This window comes from Battus philenor, unplaced genomic scaffold (assembly GCF_028537555.1).
Source record: "Battus philenor isolate CCGP_79_NKW_IND1 unplaced genomic scaffold, ilBatPhil1.0.hap1 SCAF_9, whole genome shotgun sequence".
NCBI classification, from domain to species: Eukaryota; Metazoa; Arthropoda; class Insecta; order Lepidoptera; family Papilionidae; genus Battus; species Battus philenor.
Genome location: NW_027181759.1, coordinates 10322834 through 10347754, shown reverse-complemented (window position 1 = coordinate 10347754; position 24921 = coordinate 10322834). Strand labels below are relative to the sequence as shown.

General features: G+C 32.1%; 1 protein-coding gene across 1 annotated transcript; it reads left to right on the top strand.

Annotated features, from left to right (window-relative positions):
• The first annotated feature begins 871 nt into the window (after positions 1–871).
• LOC137932315 (uncharacterized) lies at positions 872–24834 on the top strand. Its single transcript, XM_068775920.1, has 36 exons — positions 872–1047; positions 2486–2555; positions 2633–2764; positions 5111–5252; positions 5715–5857; positions 7119–7346; positions 8251–8352; positions 8429–8590; positions 9030–9131; positions 9387–9478; positions 10129–10246; positions 10321–10440; positions 11119–11217; positions 11657–11764; positions 11836–11931; positions 12332–12420; positions 12490–12613; positions 12884–13078; positions 13146–13205; positions 13435–13663; positions 14325–14378; positions 14716–14867; positions 15870–15989; positions 16463–16678; positions 17222–17296; positions 17385–17580; positions 17700–17789; positions 18117–18244; positions 18860–19012; positions 19918–20051; positions 20384–20501; positions 21306–21430; positions 21871–22136; positions 22504–22568; positions 23166–23325; positions 24626–24834. Exons 1-36 carry the CDS (start codon positions 872–874, stop codon positions 24832–24834), a joined length of 4848 nt encoding a protein of 1615 aa, XP_068632021.1.
• Positions 24835–24921: the final 87 nt, after the last annotated feature.

Below are 24921 nucleotides of genomic sequence, written 5' to 3'. Positions count from 1 at the left end.
TTATAGAACGACCTCAATTGCAACGGGACCGATGAGCCATTTGAATTTGCATCAAGCCAAAGCGAAACTAGTAACATTCAGAGGGGATTTTTTGTGGAACGGCCGACTTGGAGGGCTAACAAGATTCATGCTCGAACTCCCTTCCAAGTTTACATGGCAGGTTAATAGCTATTACGTGCATAGTTCTGAATTTCATGGCTTGAGAATATTTTCCATTGGTTGCAATATTTTAAAACGTTTTCTTTATTTTACAGATATTTATTTTAGTGATCGTTATATATAAATTTGTTCTGCATCTCCTGATTGTCTACTATCTAGACACGTCTTCAATTTTATTGCATGCGACATTGACTGTGTCCGAGTTGATATTTATGTTTGACGTCATCTTGCATTTACTCCACGCCTTTTGGCCTTTAGTCAGGTTACATATGAGAGTATACAGAAGAAATAACATAATGCTTCTTTATGACGTCATATCTTTAACACCGTTAACAATTATCTGTAAGTAATGTTTTAATTTAATTGCAGTATAGTTTAATTACAACTTCGATACACGACAACGATATTTTGTTTAAATAATAATTCTCGTAGTGAATATTTCAAATCTTTGAATAACTAAATTCATGAAAAATTGTTATAATGTTGTTAAAAAGCCTTTAAATTTTTGTGTGAACTTAATATTTTTGTTGCAAGTCAAAAATAATACAACATATAAACATTACGCAATAATTGGAAGCTGGTTCGGAATCGGACGGATTTATAGAATGTATGTCTTATTTACAAACATTAATGAAACGGTGAGTGTTGAAGAAATAAATTTAGAAGTGTGGCAAATACTGCAGAGAATATATAATAATTTAACACATTTCAGATGCGAAGTTCGCGTAAGAATGTATACATTCTCGAGCATGTTTTGTCTGTTATTCTAATATCGCATGCCAGTACGTGCCTATTGTATTCAATGCACGTCAATCGTTTTGATACTAAGGAATGGTACAAACTAGGCTACCCGGAACAAGTCAATTCAAATAAATTACAGTTTAATAGGTATGGTACTTAGCACATCTTCGTTTTTATCTTATATTTACTACTAAAGTCAATTGGTCTTAGATTTCGTTTTACTAGAAATCATCTAAACACCACCTTTTTAGACGTTACTTATAGTATTACCGGAACCGCTGTAAGATGCCTCAGGTATGTACACTGCGAGATGGATTTGAGTATCGGCTGGTACCTTCTGTCTGTCCGATGTCAATGTACAGGTGCTTTTAACATTTACCGATTTCGCAAGTTTGAGAAGGCAAAGCGAGTACGGTGCTTAGCGAAAATCTCGTTTTTAATAACATAGTTCAAAAGCATCCTCAGGGCTCGCGGCTAAGGCCGCTACATAGTATATTGTCACCAGATTGGGGGTCACTTGCTAATAAAAATTAATTAAACATCTTTTTAATCTGAACTGTGTATGATCAAGCTATCTTGTATAATATATATTTTCAGTGAATATATAATAATCGGTATTAATAGAATTCGCCTTTTGATTTATATCGAAGGGAAAAATATAAAAAACATTAATGAGCCGGAAAATAATCAATCTTATTATGAAAACACTACTCATTCATGATACATCATATAATTTATTACAGTATAACGACGGGGATAATTCTCTGCTGGTCTTTAACGTTATCTTTTAAATGTATGTCATTATATCTATGAATAACAATTTTGCTCTAAGAAATATAGTTGCTTTTGAACTTCTTCAGAAATTTTTCGTGCGGTTGATCCCTACGTACATTATTTTGAATCGGAAACTTGATTATATTAGCATCGGCCAATTTTTCTATGTAAATTATTGGAGTAAGATCAATTATCCAAACACGTTTATAAAGCCTAGTTATACTGTAATACGATTAAATATTTTTCCTTATATTGTGACTTCATCATATCACGCTCGCTTTTATCAAGTGCAGGTTGATTAGTTACAGATGTAAAGCTATAAAGTGGTTAATGTATACTTCATTTCTTATCAAAAAACTTTAAGACATTTAGACAAATTTCCAATCAACCGTTACGTAGTGACCACTGATATATGTAACTTTAATTTATTTTTCGTTTTGTAAAACGGTAGGCCAGAAACTTCTAGTGGTAGAAAGTCTACAGAGACAGAAGCAACAATGATTAATATTGATATGAAGAAATCCGAATTTTCAAAACTTACATTTTTAATTATTTCTGAAATCACTGACTTTCGGATTTATATGTATTTATTATTTATACAGATGTATAGATATTATAATGGTTTTCCATACATTAATTAAAAGTAAATGAGCTGTACATTCACCTTTTTAGTTTTGCATATAGTCCGTGAACAGAGTTGTGAGTACCGCATTTGTACTACTTTTTTTTCTTAATATCATGTACGTGTCATAAATATTAATGTATAATTGATTGCTAGTTTCTCAAATTAAGAACATAAATATTTTTTTAGTTATCGAACCTGTTGGTATTACTGTACTTGTCGCATTTTTAACGTTATTTTTGGTGACTCTTTTCCTCTTGTAAGTATAAAAAAATATTAACACACTTCTTTTCCGGATCATATATAATTTAACTTTAAAAATCGTAATATCCTCAGCATGGTACAGAAAAGTTGCTTACTTCATTTTTAATGCTATTTGGTTTCGTTTTCCTACGGTACCGATTTATTGGAAACCTAACATGGGAATTGGTTCTTAAAAAACGACGATGGTTTACATTCGTGGATAGGGTAAGTACCAAAAAAATATATTATTTACTTCAAGAATTAATTAATTAAATGAATTCATTAATAATTTAATGTTGGATATGTAAACACGGATTTATAAGCTTTTAAAATAAATGGCTCAGTAGATGTTTTACTGTAGAAAGCTTTTGAGGTATGTTTTTTTGAGTAAAGTTTTTCTATGTTATCTGAAATAAAACACTATTGACGTAAACCGAATGGCTGTTCTAGTTGGGATGGTTTTATATTTATGCTTGTTGGCTATATAACATAGCTATTTATACGCCTACTGGAAAACCATCATAAAGTTGCGCGGATATGAACGAAACGTTGAGGTGACCTTTGTCAATGGCTTTTCCTATTGCACTTTAGGAATAGTATTTTTAAAGCGTTACACGAAACATATCATTGATTATTAAGGCAATTTTTCTTTTCGCTCAAAGTTTGTCGTCAGGACTTCCGGTTTAACTATTGGACGAAAAAAATATCAGATTGTAGATTTAGAATACATACACATATTGCAAATAAAAATGTTTTTATTCAGTATCATCACATGATCAACTACTTGAAATTTCGTGGAGCCCCCTCCAATGTAATTGAACAGACCGAGAAATATAAGACGCAACTGTGGAAAATGAAAGACGGCATACTAAGCTCGGATTATCTTTGCCAGTTACCAATATCATTGCAAATGGAATTGATATTTGATATTAACGTGGGACATTTCCATGAAGCTCTGCTCTTTAGAGATTGCGGTAACTCTTCACATTTAGTAAAGATGTCGATATATATTCTGAATTGGATTATAATACTTAAACATTTTCAGAAAGGATTTGTAGGGAAAGTTTACAATTGGCAAATCATTACTTATACCGAAAACAAGCACTATTTGCAAAGTTTGTTCAAACTAGTTTTATTACCTTATTTAAAACAAAAGGTGACAGTCACTCAACAGGCTATGAATAGGTCTATGCTCCGGAAATCCCTACGAGATTGATATGGGCAAGCAAATTGAAGTGGCACAGGGGATGCCAAATAACTCTCCGACCAGACGAGTTAAAGGCTAAACGTTCTGAAATGGAGACTACAGACAAGCAAGCACAGCTTAAGACGTTCACCCACAAGGTGGACAGACGGACTGGTTAAATTGTCGGAAGACACTAGATGCAAAGTGCTTCCAATGGGTCTTATTAGAAATCTCCGGGGATGCGAATTTCCAGCATCAGACCTCTTACGGCTGAAATAATGATGATAGTAGATGTTAGTAGCAGTGGCGTAGCTATGGTATTTGGGGCCTAGGGCAGATTGGGGCTTGGTGACCCCCCCCCCCCCCCTAAAGAGTCTTAATAATTTCAAATTTACTTAAACACGGTGTATATTATATTTTTGTAACCGTTTACTTTTTTAATGTTCATATTATTTAACAACTTTTTAGCACAAAAATAGTAAAATTCGATATTCTTTTTATGTTATTTACTTTAAATTATAGTTTTCATTTATCTTTTAACATTTCATTATTCATCATTCAAAAAAAAATTATTTTCAACTTTGGTGCCCCCCCTGCTTGTGGTGCCTGGTGCGGCCACCCCGCTCGCCACCCCCTAGCTACGCCACTGGTTAGTAGTCATATATACGTATGAATATTGTGTTTAATTTATTTAGATGAAGCATTTATGCAACAAATATCTTTACTTATGAGACATGAGATATATCTAAAAGGGCAGCAAGTCTGGTATCAAGGCATAGTAAAATCTGGAATGATATGGATTAAAAAGGGCGTTTTGGAATTATTATCAGATGAGGACGACGAAAGCCCAATGATTGCTTTTAAAGAAGGCACTGTTAGTAAATTGGTTATATTATGAAATGAATAAAATATTCTTAAGCGTTATGTCATTTTTCATAAATGAAACCATTTCTTAGGTTTTAGGAGAGATATGTTTATTTTATTCAATCCCTTCAAAGGTTACTATCAAAGCAGCGACTTACGTAGAATTACAGGTAAATATTATTATTTCGTTTGTAATAAAGACAAAGTATAAAGTTGCGTTATTTATTATGTGCCTATCCGTAGGTCCTTCGTCGAACAGATTTCATGCGCGCTATGCAAGAGAACCCAATCAGACTTTCTGAAATACGTTCGAAAGTTGAAACTCGTCTATCGAAATCAAGAAAGAAACAGGTCAGCTATTTACTTCTGAGAAAACATAGAACCTTTTTAAATTAATTTGTCAGATGTTACTTTAGAATCCGTTACAGGGCGTTCTTATTTTGTAAAATAATAATGTTATTGAATAAAAGTCATAAAACGTTATCTGATAAAAACAAAGAATTAAAAACATTTGTCTTTAGGAAGCGATTACTAAATACGATAAAGGCGATTCAAGACTAATTCGTACACGTTATCGGCCCATGAAAGTGTTTAAGGAACATTTATCTGGAATTGAAGAAGAAGATTCAACATTCGTCGACGATTCTCATCTGTTTTATAGAGGTGAATGACTTTTCATGATTTTGGCACTGAAACGTAGCCTCACACTCCGGGCCTCTTTGGCAAGTTCACATTCGTCCAACAAGCTATGAAGAGAGCTATGCTCTACGAGATTAAAGAAAAGATATGTAGACAAATCAATGTAAGCGATATTGCCTAGCGGACTAGCAAGTTGAAGTGGCAGATGACTCAGCATACGGTACGCAGTATGGATGGCTTATATCTTAAAAACGTGTGAGGTCTACGGGCTAGCAACAAATGGCGGGATGGCCACCCATACGATGGACAGGTGACCTTGTTAAGGTTGTCGGAAGATATTAAATGCAAGCTGATTTTAAACGGTCCTCTAGGAAATCTACGGGGAATACAATGTCTAGCTGTGGACCACCTTCGACTAAAATGATGGTGATTATGAATTAATTGATAGACACTAGAGTCGTGAAGCAATTTAAATCTAACTTTCAGATGAAAACAATGTTCGACAACGGAAATTTACTTCAGAATATTTGGAGCTTTATCAAATATCTGAGAATGTCACAACCATGGATGAACCATACATTTGTTTAAACTCCAATTTTCCATGGATTCTGGAACCTAATAGTGATTTTGTTAGTAATTAGATTCTTTAAAAATACCTACCAAAAAGTTTTTCAGCTGTCTTTTTTTTTCTTAATCATTTCCTCGTGACTGAGGGCCGTGGCCAAGCATGTCATTCTCTGCTACCATTTTTCTCCAAGCTTTAGTTCCGTATAAGTTTAATGGGACCGTGTTAGGTGGTGATGCATGTTTTTAAAATTGTATCATTTCATCGAGTAAGTGGCTGTGGCTGACGAATTATAACGCCACGCTTTCAACGGCACCTTTTAACTGCCAATGCCATGTCTCGAATGCATCTCTTCTTTGCTTTGTGCAAACTTATTAAGCGCGTGTACAGGACAGGGGACACGCATTAGTTTAATTGCAATTCCTACCATTTGGCTGGCTCATAAGTTAAAAGTCACACTGTGAGCGATGGATTTCTCAAGCAAATCGAACCCAAGAGAAATAATTTCGGCAGAAAACTAACACTACGACATAGCGCTCAAAGTATGGCAGTGACAATAAGACACAAATGTTACCTGTCCCATTTGTCCTCCCCGACTTCACAGATGAGGCCATCTTATTATCACTGCCATACTTTGAGCGCTATATCGACGTGTTAGTTTTCGGTCAAGGGGTGGAGACCACGCATAGAACAAAGATACGGCGATACGTGGCGCTTTACTTGGTAGTAAACCGCTATGCATCTGTTTGTTGGTGATGATCCATCCATCTGGTGATAGACTGACGACTTCAGAATAGCGACCGAAGGTGAGCGAATGAAAAGAGACCACGATCGCATAAAATTTAAAGCTTTGGTGAAGCGTAATATCCAGCTATGGAGAAGTGAAGACTTATTATTTTTTAATTAATAATATTTTTAATTTAAAAAAATTATGTTAAGTAATGGCTAGATTACTTAACATAATTTTTTTTTATATAAATTACAGACTCAAATGTTCAATATCGCGCACTTTATAATGATCATATATGTGTGCATAATGTCTCCATATATAGCCATTCAAAACACAGAGAACGACTGGGAAAAAGTAATGTCTACGGTTGTTTTCACTGGATTACTATTAAATATTTATATACAACTTACGACAGCTGTCATTGAGAAGGTACGGTACTTCAAAAATAGTAAAAACTTTGTTATATTAATCAATTACTGTCTGTTGTTAACAAGTTTTATAAAAAAAAATATCAGGCAAAACCACTAACAGATTATAAAATAAAATCAAAAATTCGTTTTGAGTTTTTTCTATTAATGTTAATACTATGTTACAGAACTCTATAAAGAACACTGTTAAAGAAATAGCCGAAGTAAAAATGGCGACAGTAGGATTTTATTTAGACATTTTGTCAGTTTTTCCTCTACACATATTTACCGACACAATGGATCCTAAAAGAGAATCAATAATGAGTCAATTAGTCACGATACTTCCAGTAGTTCAAGTATGGCATATTTGGCATTACATGACGAAATGGGAGAATAATTTCAACATTAGTTTCAAAGTAAGCACTTCTTTTTCAAAGAAAACTAATTAAAGTGGTTTATTTTATAAAGCACTTGCAACTTTCATTGACACTACAATTTAAGTTGTAAATGTTTATATTCACGGACTAATGGACATACCCTCAACCTTTGATGTTATATTTTTAAAAGTTAATAAAGTACTTAACCTCCCAGAAAATGATGGATGAATATACTTGTATTCCATGTATAAAAACCAAAGTTGTATAAATTAAACTACTTACTACTCAAGAACGCCTGGTCCAACTTTTATAATTTTATGTATTTTTTAATTTTTTTTAGTATAAAATAAGAAAAAGGTATTACAATATGATATTTATAAATTTAAAAAATAAACATGAGTTAACACATCAGTTTAGCCGTTCATTTGTTAAACATGAGGTAATAAGACGCGTCTGACATTCTTAACACGTTCACTTCGGCTTGAGGTCGGTTCAGCCTCATGGTAGACTTTGCACTGGTGCGGCGCGTAAAACTCGTGTTTTCTCTCTAGTGCGGCGGCTGTTTACACTCAACCGTATGAGGTATGACAAAGACAAATATAGCTTTCTTTATGTCTGCGAAGCATTGACTCAATATTGTAAAAAAATATTGATGAACATGAGGCAGAAAAGGCCTCAACCGCACTACTAGGAAGTTCAGCTTGAAGCCGATTCGACCTCAGCCGCACCAGCTGAAAGTTCTTTAAAATTGAGCCCGCAGTGAACGTGTTAAATCTGAAATCTTCTCATTCTTTCAGTCAGTTTGGCTAGTACAAAAATCTTTTTACTTTAAATACTTTATCAGACACGAATACCGTAATTACACATCATTCAATCAAATAGTCATTTTTTTCATAACGTATGTAATGTTTTGTAGTAAACACAAATCATAATTCTTTTACAGCTTGTATGCTTATTGAAGTACAGTTTGTTTTTTACGATTTGCTGTTACTGGTCAGGTTGCCTGCTTTATTTAATTGCGTGTCCGAAGAAATTATGTTTAGATGTTGGTATAAATCTTCTGTTCATATTACTAAAATTTATTAAGTCCAAATTATATACAAATTGTGACAATTTATTAGAACTCATGGATGGCACAGTTAATTTACTGGGAAACAAAAGTGTTTGTTACAAACGACGCTAGACATGAGAGACCAATGATGACCGCACTTGGTTTTGGAACAGCTGTCTTCTCAGGCAGCGGATCTTCAGACACTGCACCGGGGGTTAAAGATATTATTTTAGTACGTATATTTTACACTACAGTATGCCTAAATACATTTTTGAACATACACACACACATACGCAGAAGTACTGATAATATGTAGTTATTTGATGTGGGACATTACATGTTGCTTTGTAGGTCCGCGCTATATGCTTTCCATATAACACCTTAAAAAGGAGTGGCTGAAAACTAGCGCCGATAGCTAACTACGACAATCGTGTTATTAATGTTGTAATACGGCAATAATGATAAAAACTGATTATATATTTATTGTTATTATTAAATTGATTAAAAAAAATTATTAAATTTTCAAATAGTATAAATCCAGGGTATCATTTTTATTTGGGTTAATTTAGCAGTTATTTATACCTGAACATATAGCTTTATCGTTAAGTACTGAGCAGTCATATTAAACAATACTATATAAAATCCATAATTTATAAATTTTCTTTTATTAGGTCACCATTTTGTTTATCGCTGGTTCTTACTTGGGATGTTTTTATGTAGCAAGAGTTTGCAGTATTTATTTGTTACTTACGCAAAGAAAATTAAAATTCAAGGCAAGTTTTATATGCTCTAAAAATTGTTAACACATATTTTGATTGAATTAAATGATATCATATAAAGAACCCCAATTCTATAGCAACTATAAATAAGAATGGCCTGAGAGCTTGCCTACAATAATCTCAGCCACTCATCACTTGGAGAATTTTTAATAATCACTTTCACAATACTTACTAATGTAATAGAGCAATCACTATAACAAAAATTTACTATTTTTTTTAATAAAGTTTTCTAATTCAACATCTCCACAGGATTCAATGAGGGAATTATTTTATTTTTTATCTGTAAATCATGTTAGCAGCAAAATAAAGGCGAGAGTAAAGAAATTCTTTTGCGTTCAATGGTGAGAAAAATGTTATTCTAGTGAACATAATGATAAATTAGAATTAAATTTAGTTTAGCATTATCTCTTATTTAAGTTTCTTTTATGAACTTGTAGTGTAATTAACTTTGTAAACTGGAAATTCATTAAATTAGTTAAATTGACCATATTCTCTGGAGACTTTTATACATTCTTCTATATAATTATTAAATTTAAAATTAATATTTTTACCTAAATATAAATTATTATTGTTTAATTAATACAAGGTAGCAGTAAAACCAAAATACAAACAAAAACATTGCATTAAGTTTGACCACTAAAACGGTGAACTTTTTGACGTACTTAATTTAAAAAAAACAAACTCCCATAACTTTTAAGTCTGTTGTCCTTATCATAAAGAAAATATATATAATTACAACGCCATTCAAATGAAAACACAATAATGTTTCTTCGTTACAATGTGCAAGCTTCATTTATAATATCGGTTTGGATATAAATGTAACTCAAAACCTGTCTCTTATAGATATAGGATGGCATATATATTTAACGGATCAATTTATCTTTCAAATGTTACTTACTAAGGACTTGTAAATCGTTAATATTTTTACCTCTTTGACCGTCATTTAAAAACTAAACACATCAGATAATGAACCTTTTATTTAATTATATAGGTATTATAACAACGCTGTATCCGCTGACGAAATATTTAAAGACATGTCTCAAAATCTCCAACAAGAAATATTGTCTATAGAAATGGTTGAGACTTTGTTGTGTTGCACATTATTTCAAGTAAGTTTTAAATATTAAGTAATTTATGGGAGACAAAATCATATATTATATTAACTGTGCTATATTATTTTCAGGAATCTAGTCACGATTTCTTGCAAACGGTCGCGGCTAATGTTAAAACTATCGTATTGCCTGATAATGAAATTGTTCAGCACGCGGGCGACATCGGTAGAGATATGTACATGTTGCAAAAAGTAAGATGGGGTTCTGTTTATAAGTAATATAGTATAAATCGCCATATTTACAGGATTTCTTTAATCATTCAATCCTTCTCAACTCGCGATTCTTTTTAGAAACTTTGTCTTGCATTATTTTACCACTTTCTGTGCCGATCTTTGGCGGTGTGCATTGATTGAACTACTGCGGTATAAAGATTGGTTTAGACCAATCGGACCAGCGCATTTGGCCCCGTGTTCACTCCCACCGCTTTTCCGGAGAATAATAATTTTTCCTAGTTAAAAACGAAAAATAATAGAATACAAAACAAAATACACAAAAGAATGGAAAAATTTAGAAATCCGCCATCACTATATAGCGGAAGGGCTAGTAGATAATCTGACTTCAATCAGTATTACGATTAAATTATTTTCACTGAAGCTCACATCTTAAGGCCCCAGTATCCATTCCTTCTGCGCGCTACTTCAACAACCACTTCAACCCACCATCCCGCAAGAACATCTAGAATGTTCAATATGTAAAGTTTATTCTCGAATTATTATTTCAATATACAAGTATGAAAAGTATCCCAGCAAGGACATCGGTAATGCTTAGATTTAAATAAAGTTTTTTTGTACTTTTGTATAAGAATAATATCAAGGGTCGAATATATGCACGTATTTAACGCTTATTATAATACAACTCCTTTATTTCAGGGTCACTGCAATGTAATAAATTATAAAGGTGTAATAATTCAAAACTGCGGTCCCAAAAGTCAATTTGGTGTATTCGAGATGCTTCTAGGTCTTCCCAAAGTAAATGTTTTTTTTTTCTCTTTTTTATCACGTGCAATGATTAAAATTTAATTTAACTTTAATCACCTTTTTAGTACAATTCCTTCAATTTAAACATTATATATATATTTTAATATGGATATTGTTAATGCTTTAAATTAAAATTAGTCTGTAATATGAATATAAATAAATTTCCGACAATTCTCATCACTTGATGTCTATCCGCTCCGGTATTTTCTTATTAACCAACTCCATCCAAAGTTTTCCAGGAAATAATCGCCGTTTGCGATGAGACTGCCCTTTGTAGTTAATTTTGCCTATTTCATCTGATTTCTTTTAATATCTTAGAAATAAAAAGAAAATTGAAATAATTAAAATATTGTATAATTATAAAAAATCTAATGTCTCTGTATAATATTAAGTAATTATTGGATTGCCTCAAATGTGTTTCACTTTTAAGGTACATACAGTTATAACATCCACTAATTGCATTTTGTTGCACATCGACTACCGGACATTGGTTCAGTGCTGGAGTATATTTCCGGACATTAGCCACACTGTCATGGCGGTAACTTTAACTCATTATTTTAAATGTCATTAAAAATTATCGATGAACCTTTACATATTATTAATTGACAGGTTTTAAATGATCTTGAAATCCGCGAACAAGCGAAGCGTTTTGAAAACGCGAAGCCACTAGTCGGCAGACTTGACATTAAAACGAACAGAATAGCGGTATTATACATTTTATTACTATTTTAACTTTTTAAAAGAGTTTTTCAAAAAGAAATTTTTCAGATATTAAAAACAAAAAGAATTTATTCTTATAAATCAATAATGTCTAATCATTAACTTCGCTACTTTTTTATTGTATCTGTTTATATCTTTCCAAGATAAGGGTTTGTCAATAATACAAGAAAAAAAATAATATCGGATTATCTAGGGATGATCTACACATATGGGGCTTGTAATAGAATTTTATTTAAATAAAACTCGAGGATATTGTAAAATTATGCCATGGCAAATTTTGTGTTACATATGAATACGTATATAGCAGTAAAATAAAAGTAGTTTTGAAAAATCTTTTGTAATTTACTTCTTAATAAAAATATTATTTGCTCATGTTACATTATAGCAAGAAATTAAGGAAAGTTTTATAATAATAAACGACCGTGAAGACAAAACGCACTATTTGAAAGCTTTTGAACAATTGGGAGTAATGAGGTAAGGTAAATTTTAAGTGTTAAGTGTTATAAATTTAAATATAAATGATGTGGCTTTCTTTCTTTTTAGGCTCATTCGATACTTTTTTGTGCCTTTTTGCATAACCCCTCATGGAATTTTCTTGAAAATTTGGTGCACAATGCGATTATTGTTAGCTATCTACTATATTCTGGTCGTTCCATATAACATAGCGGTAAGTATCCTAAATAGCAAACTGCTTGTTTTTCTCCTGAAAATAAACAGTATAGCCATATTTAAAGTCAACATTTAAAATAGTTTTTTTTCTGATTATGTGCGTACTAATTAACCGCCGGCCGCTTCTTAAACCTATTGAAGCCCCGTTAAACCTTAAGGATGGAATTTCTTGAAATCCATTTTTTGCTAACTTCTAATCCGCTGATGGAATATTCTTACCAAATTATTTAAGTATGCAGTTATCGAGAACTTTACTTCATACTTACAGACAAAACAACACAAGTACGGAAATATATATATATGGTCAGATGTATTTTTGTACATTGATATTGTTTTCATGGCGTATGTCGCATACTACAACGAGAAATCATTACTAGTAACGCATCCATTGCTAACTGTTATACGTTATTTGAAGCATGCGTTTGTTCTTGACTTAATCAGTGTGTTTCCGTTTGAACAAATGGTAAGTCCCATTTTAATATAATTTACTTTTATTTAATATGTTTCTTGAAAGTTAATTAATGTTTCAGTCAAATATAATTAACGAACACTCTGATACGGATTTATATAGATTGAATCGCATGCTTTTGGTAAGTTGGAGCATATTTTACAGATATTTTCAAACTCTTGTCACTATGCATTTGCAGTCCGTGCCGCGTAAACTTACCTTGTTACCAGCATTATATCTGTTGAAAACTTTTCAAGTTTTTTTTTTTCTAATTAATTCAAAAAGTATTTTTGGGCGGTCTATTAATCCGATTTTATTAATAACCCTTTAAATTTTACTAACCTTTTATTTTTTTATTCAATTCTTTCTAGGTAACAAGAATATTAGGTGCTTTTTCTTATTGGGAAAATGATATAATGCGGATAAATCAAGCAGTAGTCTTATTGAAATTCTTACCGCTTGTCGTGACCCTTGTGAACTTCGCCACTGCATTCATTTTTATCAATTCTTGCGAGCCTTTTATGCCAATTGATTCTTTTTACATATTGGCAAACTGCACGAGAACTTTTATTGTATCTGGCCACAAATATGAGATAAAATGTAAGTGGATGTAGTGGATAAAAACGTATATTTTTAAACATAATAAGACTTCTGATGGTTAGTAACACTGCAATAATTGTGTTATAACAAGGCAACTATTACGGCAGTGAAACGTGATCTCTCACTACGAACCTAATTTGCGAACTCAAATTCACTAAACGAACCATGGAGAGCTCGTAATTCTCTACGATTCCGAAACAAATGACACATAGATGAACGACAAATAACCAGTGGGAAAGATCATGGTGCATAGAACAAATAACCCCTGAGACCTTAAAGTTAAGGAGCGAAGATCACGAGGTAGACATTTGAGCTCCTTATGGTAGCCGAAAGATACTGGATGCAGGTCGATTCCAACTAATCCTATTGATTAGACGTTACATATTAGACATGACACATTAGATGTTCTACGGCAGAGGTGATTACGATAATAATGCAGGCGGCTATGCTTAATATTTTTAAATCGAAATTCGTTGAATTTCTTCTTTGGGGCTCGTCATCTTTAGGTATATAATAATACGGCACGACTACCCAAAATTTTAAGCTTACTGCATTGCCTTGCAAAGAGTTTGCAGAAAAAAATACTGATATAATATCAACGCATTGGCAAAAAGCATAGTAATGGCACTCAATTTTAATTATTTACCATTCTAAATTTCAGATGCAATAACAGAATATATCCACACATTCTATTGGGTGTTCGAAGTGTTTGTTGGTAAAATGTTTTTCGTTGCATAATTTTGTTAACTATTTACTTTTTTGGCTATGAATACTTTTACAAGAAAATAAAGACATGATTACATTACATAGACATTACGTAGGAAAAATTGAGTAAAGTACGAAATGCTTTATTGATTATTTTCGAAAAAACCTACTTAAATAATGAATAACACGAAGATAATATAAGCATGAAAAAAAAATTTAAAATTTCTCCAAATATTTAAGAAACAATAAAGATTTTTTTATGTTACTTTTCGGCTACTTATAGATAAGTACGTAACTTTCGAAATTATTGGAGGCTTAATTTCCAAAGATATTCAAAACGTTTACAGGCTGCGGTTGCACACCTGTAGTACTTTCAAACAAAGCAGATGTTTTATTGACCATGGCATTACAAATATCCGGATGTCTTTATTTTGCTTTCATGTTTGGATATATAGCTTCCACACAATCAACTGCGTCTCATTCCTTGTTAGAACATACAGTGAGTACACTTTTTTGATCTTCTCAACTTTTTTCAGAACGCTTACTTAAAATTCCTAGTGTGTGAAAAAAATAATAACGATCTAGAAAGAAATCAGCATTAGACGCCTTTCCCATATGTAAACAAAGGACCTTGGGAAGGTTGATAAGAAAAAAAAATTTGTTGTCAGGCATAGACAACTAATAAAAACTAACAAGACAAGTTAAAAAAATAAAATAATATAAAACTGTGATATAGAATAGATAAAAATGTGATACAATAAAAATAGAAATTAAGAAAATGTAAAATGAAAAGAGGATGAAAGAAAGGTAAACAGAGCAAAAGGGAAAGAAAGCAGAATTGTGGCATAAAAGAATAGATTGAAAGATTATGTGAAGTATGAAAGTAGAGAATGAAAATAAAAAATAATTATGTGAATAAATAAAATTGCTCATAAAGTCCCTGTCCCACCAAAGATAGGAGTACGAGAGGCCCCCAATAGCGGGGGCCATAAAAAAAAGAAGGTTGATAGAAAATCGCGAGATGCAGGCCACTTCCAACCGGTCCCATTTTAAAATCTATGAGGAAGACCTATGTCCGGCTGTAGACGGCTTGGCTAAAATGATGGATGATAGTGGATGCCGTCGAGATCACTTTTCTAGCGAATTTAATTAATTTTATGAGACTTCTACAACTAAATTTTGACATTTTAATATTTTTTGGAAAGTCTTTGGAAGCGGGAAGCGCGGGACCGGTTATCGCGACGATTTTTGGGGGAGGCTTATCCCTTACAGTGGGCGTCCATCGACTGAAAAGATGAAAATATTTTATAGACATTAAAGATTTTTTCGCTTTATAATTGTCAAACATTCAAAACCGCTTACGGATATCACTGTTACTTATAAACCTCGAACCCTCAAAAATTTGTGATTAATGTCTTTATATTTAAAATATTCAATATATTTTATAATTAACATAAAATTTTTCATATGTGCATTCAAACACAGAAAGTACAAATTTCAGGAACAAACGACTGATTTGACGGATTTTCTTTATCAGCAAAATGTAGACCCTGTAATTACTCTTAAAACTCTTAAATATTTTGAATACGTTTGGAAAAGAACGAATGGTAGTAACGCTCAGGTTAGTAGAACTCTAATGCGGCATTTTTGTTGTTCAATTATTTTATTCTATTTTGCAAAGGTTTTATTTCTTTTATCAACGTCCAGACCGGTTACCATGACACTCTAGAGATCTTAGCCTTATATTTTTAGAAAAAAAATATTTGTTAATAATTGAGAGTAACAAAAAATGATAACCTAATTGTGAATAATGGGCCACTACCAGGAAGGCAGAGTTACACATTTTTGTAATACAAAGTTTTGTACACTGCTTATGTCACCTAGATACTTTAAATAGTGTAACTCATTACTGGGTACAACCTGATGATGCACATTAAACTTGGCTTAAAACGTCTCAAAAGAATACAAATAAAATATATAATATGCACAGGAGAAACGAATTTAAAGTATAAATATATAGGAATTCACATAACATTTTACCGCTGATTACTGATACCCAATAATGCCTTAAAGTCGATTATGTTGTTATTATAGCAAATCTGTCGTGGTCTTAACTCGGCTTTAATGGAAGACACACTAGTATTTATGTATGAAAGAGCACTGAGGGAAGTTCCGTTGTTCGGCCGAGTGGAACGTTCGTTCATCAGAGTTATCACACAACATCTACACGAAATGTATTTCCTCAAAGGAGACACGGTTATTCAATGCAAAGACGTACAAAATGATATCTACATAATATATAGAGGAAAGGTACCTTACATTTTCTAAGAGTTCTTATATTTTGTTTTTGACAATTATATTTGAAATTAATTTTTGGGAAAGTTTAAGAGAGATCTCGAGAGCTTTCATATATATTATAATAAAATACGTTCCATAATAGCGCACGTTTATAAGATGAAATTTCTTTAAATAGCCGTAAAAAGATATTTCATCTAATTGAAATACTTATGGCTGAGTCTGTAGTATATTTATTTATTTACAAAGCATTTCAATAATATAAAAACTTAAATGACTGGTCCTTATAAACTAGGAATCTATATTTATAACATTCATATAACTTCCGTAAAACTTTATTTTCATTCATAATTATGATTACATTTACAGATCATCCGTAATTCATAATAAAACATTATAAATAAAACAAAATCAAAGTTAAATTCATATACATTATAAACATAAGCGGAAAATAAAAATTACTTTGTGTTAATTTGTATCGATCGCAACGATTAAAATATTTTATTTTTATTTATTGCAATTAGTAACTGCACTAGTAATAATAAATTATTTGTGCAGGTCGATGTACTAAGTACTTATAATGAAATGATCACATGTATGGGACCGGGTGGAATGTTTGGAAACTTTACTGGGGTATTCTTTAATTTTTAAACATTTTAATTAAAATAATTTTGCTTAGAGTTCATGGTAAGAAATTCTCATAAATATTTTAAATTTACAGCAATCCATGTCTTGTTCCGAAGTATCTATTTACGCCAGCAGAAGTTTAGACTTATTAGTAATTCCTAGCCAGACATTCTTCAACCTAGTAAAATATTATCCCAAAATACAAGAGCCATTGAAAAGAGCGTTCGAAGTATCAAAAGATTATATATTACCAATATCTATGGACATAAGTAGCGACGAAGACTCCACAGGTATATAACAAATGCGTTATACTTTTAATTGTTTGTAATAAAAAAGTAATCAGGTTTCAAAAACATATTTTACTTAATATATTTCTGCATCACATATATAGAGTAAAAAATTGTTTCAGATGATTCAGATTTCGACCTACAATCTCAAGATTCAGCAGTTGATTCTAGAAGTGGATCTAGTAGATTTGAAGTACCAGGTACACAATACCGTTAATGTGTATTAACTTTAGAATGTAGCCTGATTTGGGACGGGACATGATTCACCACGTCTTCACACATGTATTTACATTTTTGATAGAGAGTTATTCATGTTTGATAAGAGGTATTTCACGATGTTTTCTTTCACCATTTGTATCCTGTGGCAACGGTATACAATATACTCAAACATCGGCATATTTAATTCCTCGAGATACGATTTTGAGAGCTACGTTCTAACTTTACACTGCTGCTACTTAGCAATCGTTAACCACTAATCTATTGTCTAAGTTACCGTTCGATTATATTAAAGAATATACTAAAGCAAATTATTTTTTTAGTTGGACAAATATCACTTCATAGCTCGCATTCAAATATAAGTCAATCTAAATCGGCTGCCAGTGTAATAAGCTATCAAAGCTATTTGCACTTCTCGAATATTTTCAGACCAGGAACATTATTGTATCAGGTAAGTCACTATTTATCGCATAAATACGAGTTAATTGACATTTTTTATTCAATAAGAAAATGTAAAATAGACACCCCATTGATTTTACGTTAAAAGCTTGAATCAAAAAAGCATTTTAAAATACTTTGTAACACACGTGGTGTTTTTCACCTTTTGCAACGGCTAACTTAATGCCTTATTAGATTAGATTTATTTTGATTTACTGAAAAAAACTATCTTTTCATAAAAAAATGTTAATGTTAATGTAATAGAATATTTCAATATTTATCTTACAACGTAACGATTATCTTTCCGTTTATCATTGTCATATAGATGTATTGGTTATAAATATAAAAGAATTAAAATAATGAATGTGTAGCTAATTTTTCACTTATTTTCAATCATCCCAATATAAAGTGATCACTCTGAAATATGTCACATTAATTTTTTTCTATGTAATACTACTAGACAGTAACTTCTGACGGTACTAAGTCTGCAAGGACATGTAGTAAACAATTAATTTTAATAATACGTTTTTGGAAAGGATGTACCATACATTAACTAGCAGAAAATTAGCTATGTATTCATCCCTTTAAAGCTTTTACACCTTCAATCAATCATCGCTGTGTATTTCAGGCATTCGGTTACCTAACGTGCGTTATAGCCACGGCTAATTATGTACTGATTTTGTATGAATTGGTCACGTTGAATGATTGCTTTGTCATATTCTGGTTGCAATCAGCGTTTGACATATTCTTTTACATAAAGATCTACACGTATATGCATCAGGTATGTAAAAAGATAATTCGTCTTGTAATATATACAACAGAATTCAAAACACAACATATAACGTTAGACAAGATTTTTCCAGTTATTAAATTTTGTCTAACGTCCAACGGAAACTAAATCACCTTAAAGCCACATGATGATGATGATGAATGCCACAGCGCGCAAAACAGACAACCGCTGAGGCATGAAATTCAGGAGTGGAGACCACGGACTAACATCATTGAAAGACTCTAGATGAAGTCCAGTCCAGTCCTATTGAAAATTTTAAGGGCCTATGTCCAGAAGTGGAAGTTCTACGGTCGAAATTATTATCATGATGATGAAATCACATTTCACTACAATCACAAAGTGATTGTCAATATACATGACTTTGTACGCCCTTGGCTTCACAAGATCTTTATCTCAATCATAAATATAAAAGATTAATTTCAGTCTAGACATGGGAATGGTTTGGACACAAAATCTCGTTATTATTATTATTACAAGGAAATTAATTTCAACTACATAGACTGAAGAAACTTCATAAATAGTGACCGAATTAAACGAAATGATTTACAAAAAATTATATACCATGTTAATATATATATGTACTTTCGAGTTTTAAAAATATAACTATAAAATGTAATTCCGTTTACACGAAGTTATATAGGTGACAGACAGATGGTCGATTTATTCTAGTTTATGTATCGATTGGATTCAAAAGTTTCGAAATATGGCCGTCTATGTTCTGAGCGGAAAAATGCGTATTTATGATAAAATTTCAAAATGTAAGAAAAATATATCCACTATTTCTATCACTATTATTGTTAAACAATTTATTAGAAACAATGTCGAAAATCCAGCAACATAATGAATTTGTTTATGTTCTGTAACAAATGTACTTACAATCTCTATATTTGCAATAGGGCTACCTGAATAGGCACGGGGAATTAATAGTGAACCACTCCAAATGCAGACGACGTTATTTCAAGCACAAGCTCTGGGTTTGGACGGACATTGTTGCCAATTTCCCTCTGGAACTTTTTGGCTTCTGTTTTCCGTAAGCAAGCAAATTAATACATATTTTTAATTCCCTGCGGCTTTATCCGGTAAATTACATTTCCAATTTTTTGGCTTAGTACATATTTATTTAAAATTCTTATTCAATGTTGTATAATAATACTTAGCAAAAAAATCTAGCTAGCAGTTCATGACAACAAAATTTGATTTCGTTCTGCGAGAAAAATAAAAGTTCGAAAAATAATCTCTTCGTATTTTTTACGAAAAATAAATTATTTCATTAAAGTCTAAGTTGTGATAGAAAGTAATCAGTCCAGAACTCAACGATTTCGTTTTTTAATTCAGTTTTATAACAAATATATATTTCTACAGCAAACCGCTTAAAGCAATGCACTACCTCCGTGCAACGAAATTGCTGCGAATTAAGCACATCTACGACTTTTACTGCCACACAGCCGCGGAGCTTACTAACAACCTAACAACTTTACAAGTACATCTTCATTTATTGCTTAAAAATACTAAGAGTGTAATTAAACATTCGACTAACCTACAATAATAATCATAGACACATGAATATCTAATTACGAAATAAATGTATTCAGATTGCTCCATTGGTGAAATAAATAACTTAATAAGGTACTCTGACTTCATGCCGATAGACATTTGTCCAATTCAAGAATGTAGTGTTATTTTGATAACAATTCATGAATGATGATTCACTTTTTCTAACATTTATGATAGACTAGATAAATAAATGGTCATTTATTATAATAATAACGAACCTTACTAAATTTGTAACAATTTTAGATAAATAATTCGTCAAATTACACTAGTGTACCTCTGTGAAGTATTTGTCCACCAAATGTCTTCCATGCTTCGGACGCTACTTGCCAACATTAATCATTTATAATTAATCTCATATAAATTCAACACGAGATATTAAGAACTCTTTACGGACCACATTTTGACAGCGTCTATTTTCCCCCATTTCTCCGCGAAGTGTTTATAGAAAGATTTTTTTTACAATACCTAGAACTTCTCCCAAAGTACTGGTTATTTAGAGCACGCATGAGTTAAGTAAAAACTCTTTTTTGTGGACAAATTCTGCGAAATAACAATCTGTCTCTGATGTTAACAAAAAATTATAAACCGTAGTCCACGTTACAGGAAACTTTAATCAATATAACAGTTTAATTAAAACTTTTCAGTGCATTTACAAATTACATTACTTTTGATTTATATCAATAGCTCTTGTTAATTAACAAAACACAAAGTAATATTTGTTAATTTCCAGTCAGTGACAACAGCTTTATTGGTTGTATTGTTTATACATACGTTTACATGCATTTGGCTGATTACTCTTATAGCCATTTCGCCAGTTCATTTCATAAGGACTTTGAAAATGCATCTTATAGACGAGTAAGTAACTATCAATAAACGTTAATGTAGCTCATTGTTTTATATAATATATATTTTTTTTGGTTTAAATTATTTTATGACCCAAACAATAATTTAGCCAGAAACTTTGGCTTTTTTTAATATAGGATGATACTATGTGTAATGAAAGAAATCATATAAAAACAAATGATAAAAAAAGAACTAAGTAACGGTTAAAGCTATTTTATTCACATATTTTAGGAACATAAAAAAGTTCGCTTTGTTTTTTTTTAACTTAATAATATTTATACATAATATTATCGCATTTATGGGAAAAATCCTTGTTTTTAAATACATTTTTTTTCTGAAATTTATATGTTAATTTTTACTAGCAAATAAATCTTGTTCGAGAGCTACCTCACAGATAGGTAATGCGTATACATACAGTTTTTCGTACATAATTATAAAGCAATTTATTTTAGAGACACGCCACAACATCGCTGGGACTATACTACCTCGTTATACTTGGTCGTTTCTGAATTAACTGGAACGGGTGGAGACGAAATTCATATCAGTGATATATTCCCAATGGCAATACTCGCACTCTGCCTTATCTGTGGCAAAATGTTGGCTGCCATTGTTGTCGCCACTTCGATACAGATTGCTCATTCCACAAAATACGCCTTGAACAGTTATGAGAGAAAAACAGAAGAATTAATCGATTTTCTTAAAAACCAGGGGCTTTCGGGTAAGTTAAAAAAAACAAATAATTATAAGTTTGGCAAGTTATCTCATTAAATACACACTTAACTGAGAAGGCTTTCGGAAATTAATGCGAAAGAATAATAAAAAAAACTAGTATCAATTTGCTTTGTCACTGAATTTCACTGAGTTTTAAGTAGTATGGCAAAAGCAGCGAAGGACGTCCACCCAAAACGTAAACAAAGAACCTTGTTTAGTTCATCGGAAGACCACTTACAACCGGTCCTATTGTAAATGTATGGGACTGAAATGATGATAATAGTACCTAGATTTTTGCTTGGAAAAAACTTTTTCTTTATCACAGAAACATCGACCAGATACGAAACTTTCACTAATACGACAATAATTTTCAGATTATCAATTGAAAAAATTTTGGAAATATGTGCGGCAACTATGGGTGAACGAACGCGGTCGGCAGGTAAAGTTTTTTTGGATATGTGCAGTAGAAATCTTTCAGGACTTTTAACAATCGTATCTGCATCGCAACGTAATAACAACCATCATAGTACTGTAGTTAGAGGAAGTTCAAAATATAAACAGATCCTGTAGTAGTTAAGGTTAAACGTTAGTGACAAAATTCTATACTTTCGAGTAAGTTGCAATGATATTCTAAGGTTATCCGCAAGTAATGTAAATGTAATGAGATTTAGGAAAATGTTTAAAAAGAATTTACCATCCATTTCACCATATGTATAATGACGATCACGTTATTTCATTCTTTCAAAAACCTAAATTCAGCTGCTAATATCGTAACAAAATGTTAATTATTAAAACGATCTTTTTAGCATTTCGGGCGAGTGTATATGATATATATATGATACTGTCGCCATGTTATTTATGATATATGAGAACATAGAACATGTTACGATTGCTAGTCCATGATTTCCACTCGAGGAATCTAAACCTGCGCGCAATGTGGCCTGTCTACTGCCACCTCAACTTTCCAGTCCGCTAGGCTATGTCGGTACTTTCGTACATTTATTAAAGACATTATCATCACCGTTTCTCTTATAAGTTGCCAGATTTATTATCACACACACCGTACGTCCTGCGCTGTGAATTAATGACAGCCATGTTTGGTCACCATCTGAGAAACTGTTACTTATTCACTGATACCGGAGAACCATTTCTACGTCAGTTAAGCGCGGCCTTAAAATATACAATATTTTTTCCCGGTGAGTAAGCGAATTTTCTTTGTACTTAGTTATTTGTTCTAAATAGGCACACAAACGGTGAAACAAAAACAATATAAACTTACATTACTTACAAAATTGAATATGTTTGCAAGACGTTTGCAGCCCTGTAAACGTTAATAAAGTAATAAAACAGAAGAACTATACTATACTAAACTATATTAAACAATTTTCTAAGTATTAATAAAACAGGACACAATTTATTTTTTAATAATTAGAGCTAAGGTTTTATACTGTCCTCACTGATATTATAGGGAAAAATCATCTTTACCACAGTCACAAAAACATTGTCTTTAAACATGTTATTTTATACCATCTTGTTTGATAGAGGCGTTAACACTTAATAGCAGGGGTTTTTACTATACAAAGCAGCTTTTGCGGTATAATGTGTAAGACATAAGATAGTGCGTCTCAAAGGCATGGTAATTTCACTAATTACAGCTCTATTCAAACCGGAACTCAATAACGACCATGCGACTCGTAGACGACAGAATGAGACGCCGTGGTTCCCATATATACTAGCTCTTGCAAAAGAAACTTTACTTCTCTTTTTATCAAAAATCTGCACCGAATGACTGTGGTTACGCTATAGACCGTTCTCATTAAGAATACAGTGACTCATCATTGTCTGCAGGGCTTACCACACCCAGGAGCCATTTAAATACTTTCTATTTAGTCTCTGTGTTCGAAAGTATACGTTCAACTGATCACATTAGGTTAACTTCCTAGCTTAACAGCTTAGTAAGGTTAAAGGACTAAGCGGTCGGACAATATTTATTCACTAAATTTTTAATACGACTGAATTCCGAACCTGTTAGCTTTAAAGTAACTATATAAAAATTATCATTGTTCCTTTATACGTAATAAATTTAAAAATTGGAAATTTTTATACTAATATTAAAATAATACTCACTTTGTTCGATAAATTGGCAATGGTCTTTTTAAACAATGAATTCACAATATATACTTAACAAAACGGATAATACTTAAATTGCTCGGTCCTCCCGGATACCGCAGCATCGGAGTGCTGAACGCGATTTTAGTTAGAATTTGAACTGAGGTTCTCTCTATGGGCTTTTCTTCGTCTTAATGACCTAAGAGCTTGGTGTTACTTCCCAATCCACAGAAACAAATAATGCTACAGCCCGAGCCAAAGTTCCCGGAAGAACGGAGTCATTAAGATCTAGACAAAGCGTTGCTAGATGCTTCAACCTCAGTTAAATTGTAAATACCAGTTGCCAAACAACATTAGTTATTTTTAAAGTATCTTTTTTTATTAAAGGTAACTATATAGTAGTGGCGGGTGATTGCGAAGCTCGTATGTTCTGGGTTGCGTCGGGAACTGTTTCGGTGGTGTCAGTTAGAGCCGACTTGACGGAAACCACGCACGAGACCCTTGGACCGGGCGATGTATTCGGAATGCTGCAAGGCTTAAACCGAGGAATATCACATTATTTCTCATACAGAGCAGACGCTAAAGTATGCATATAATTGTATAGTAATAATTATAAGTGAAGAGCCTAAACATTATTGTAGCTATTCTAACTTTTGTACAGTCGAACTTTCTGAATATAAAGA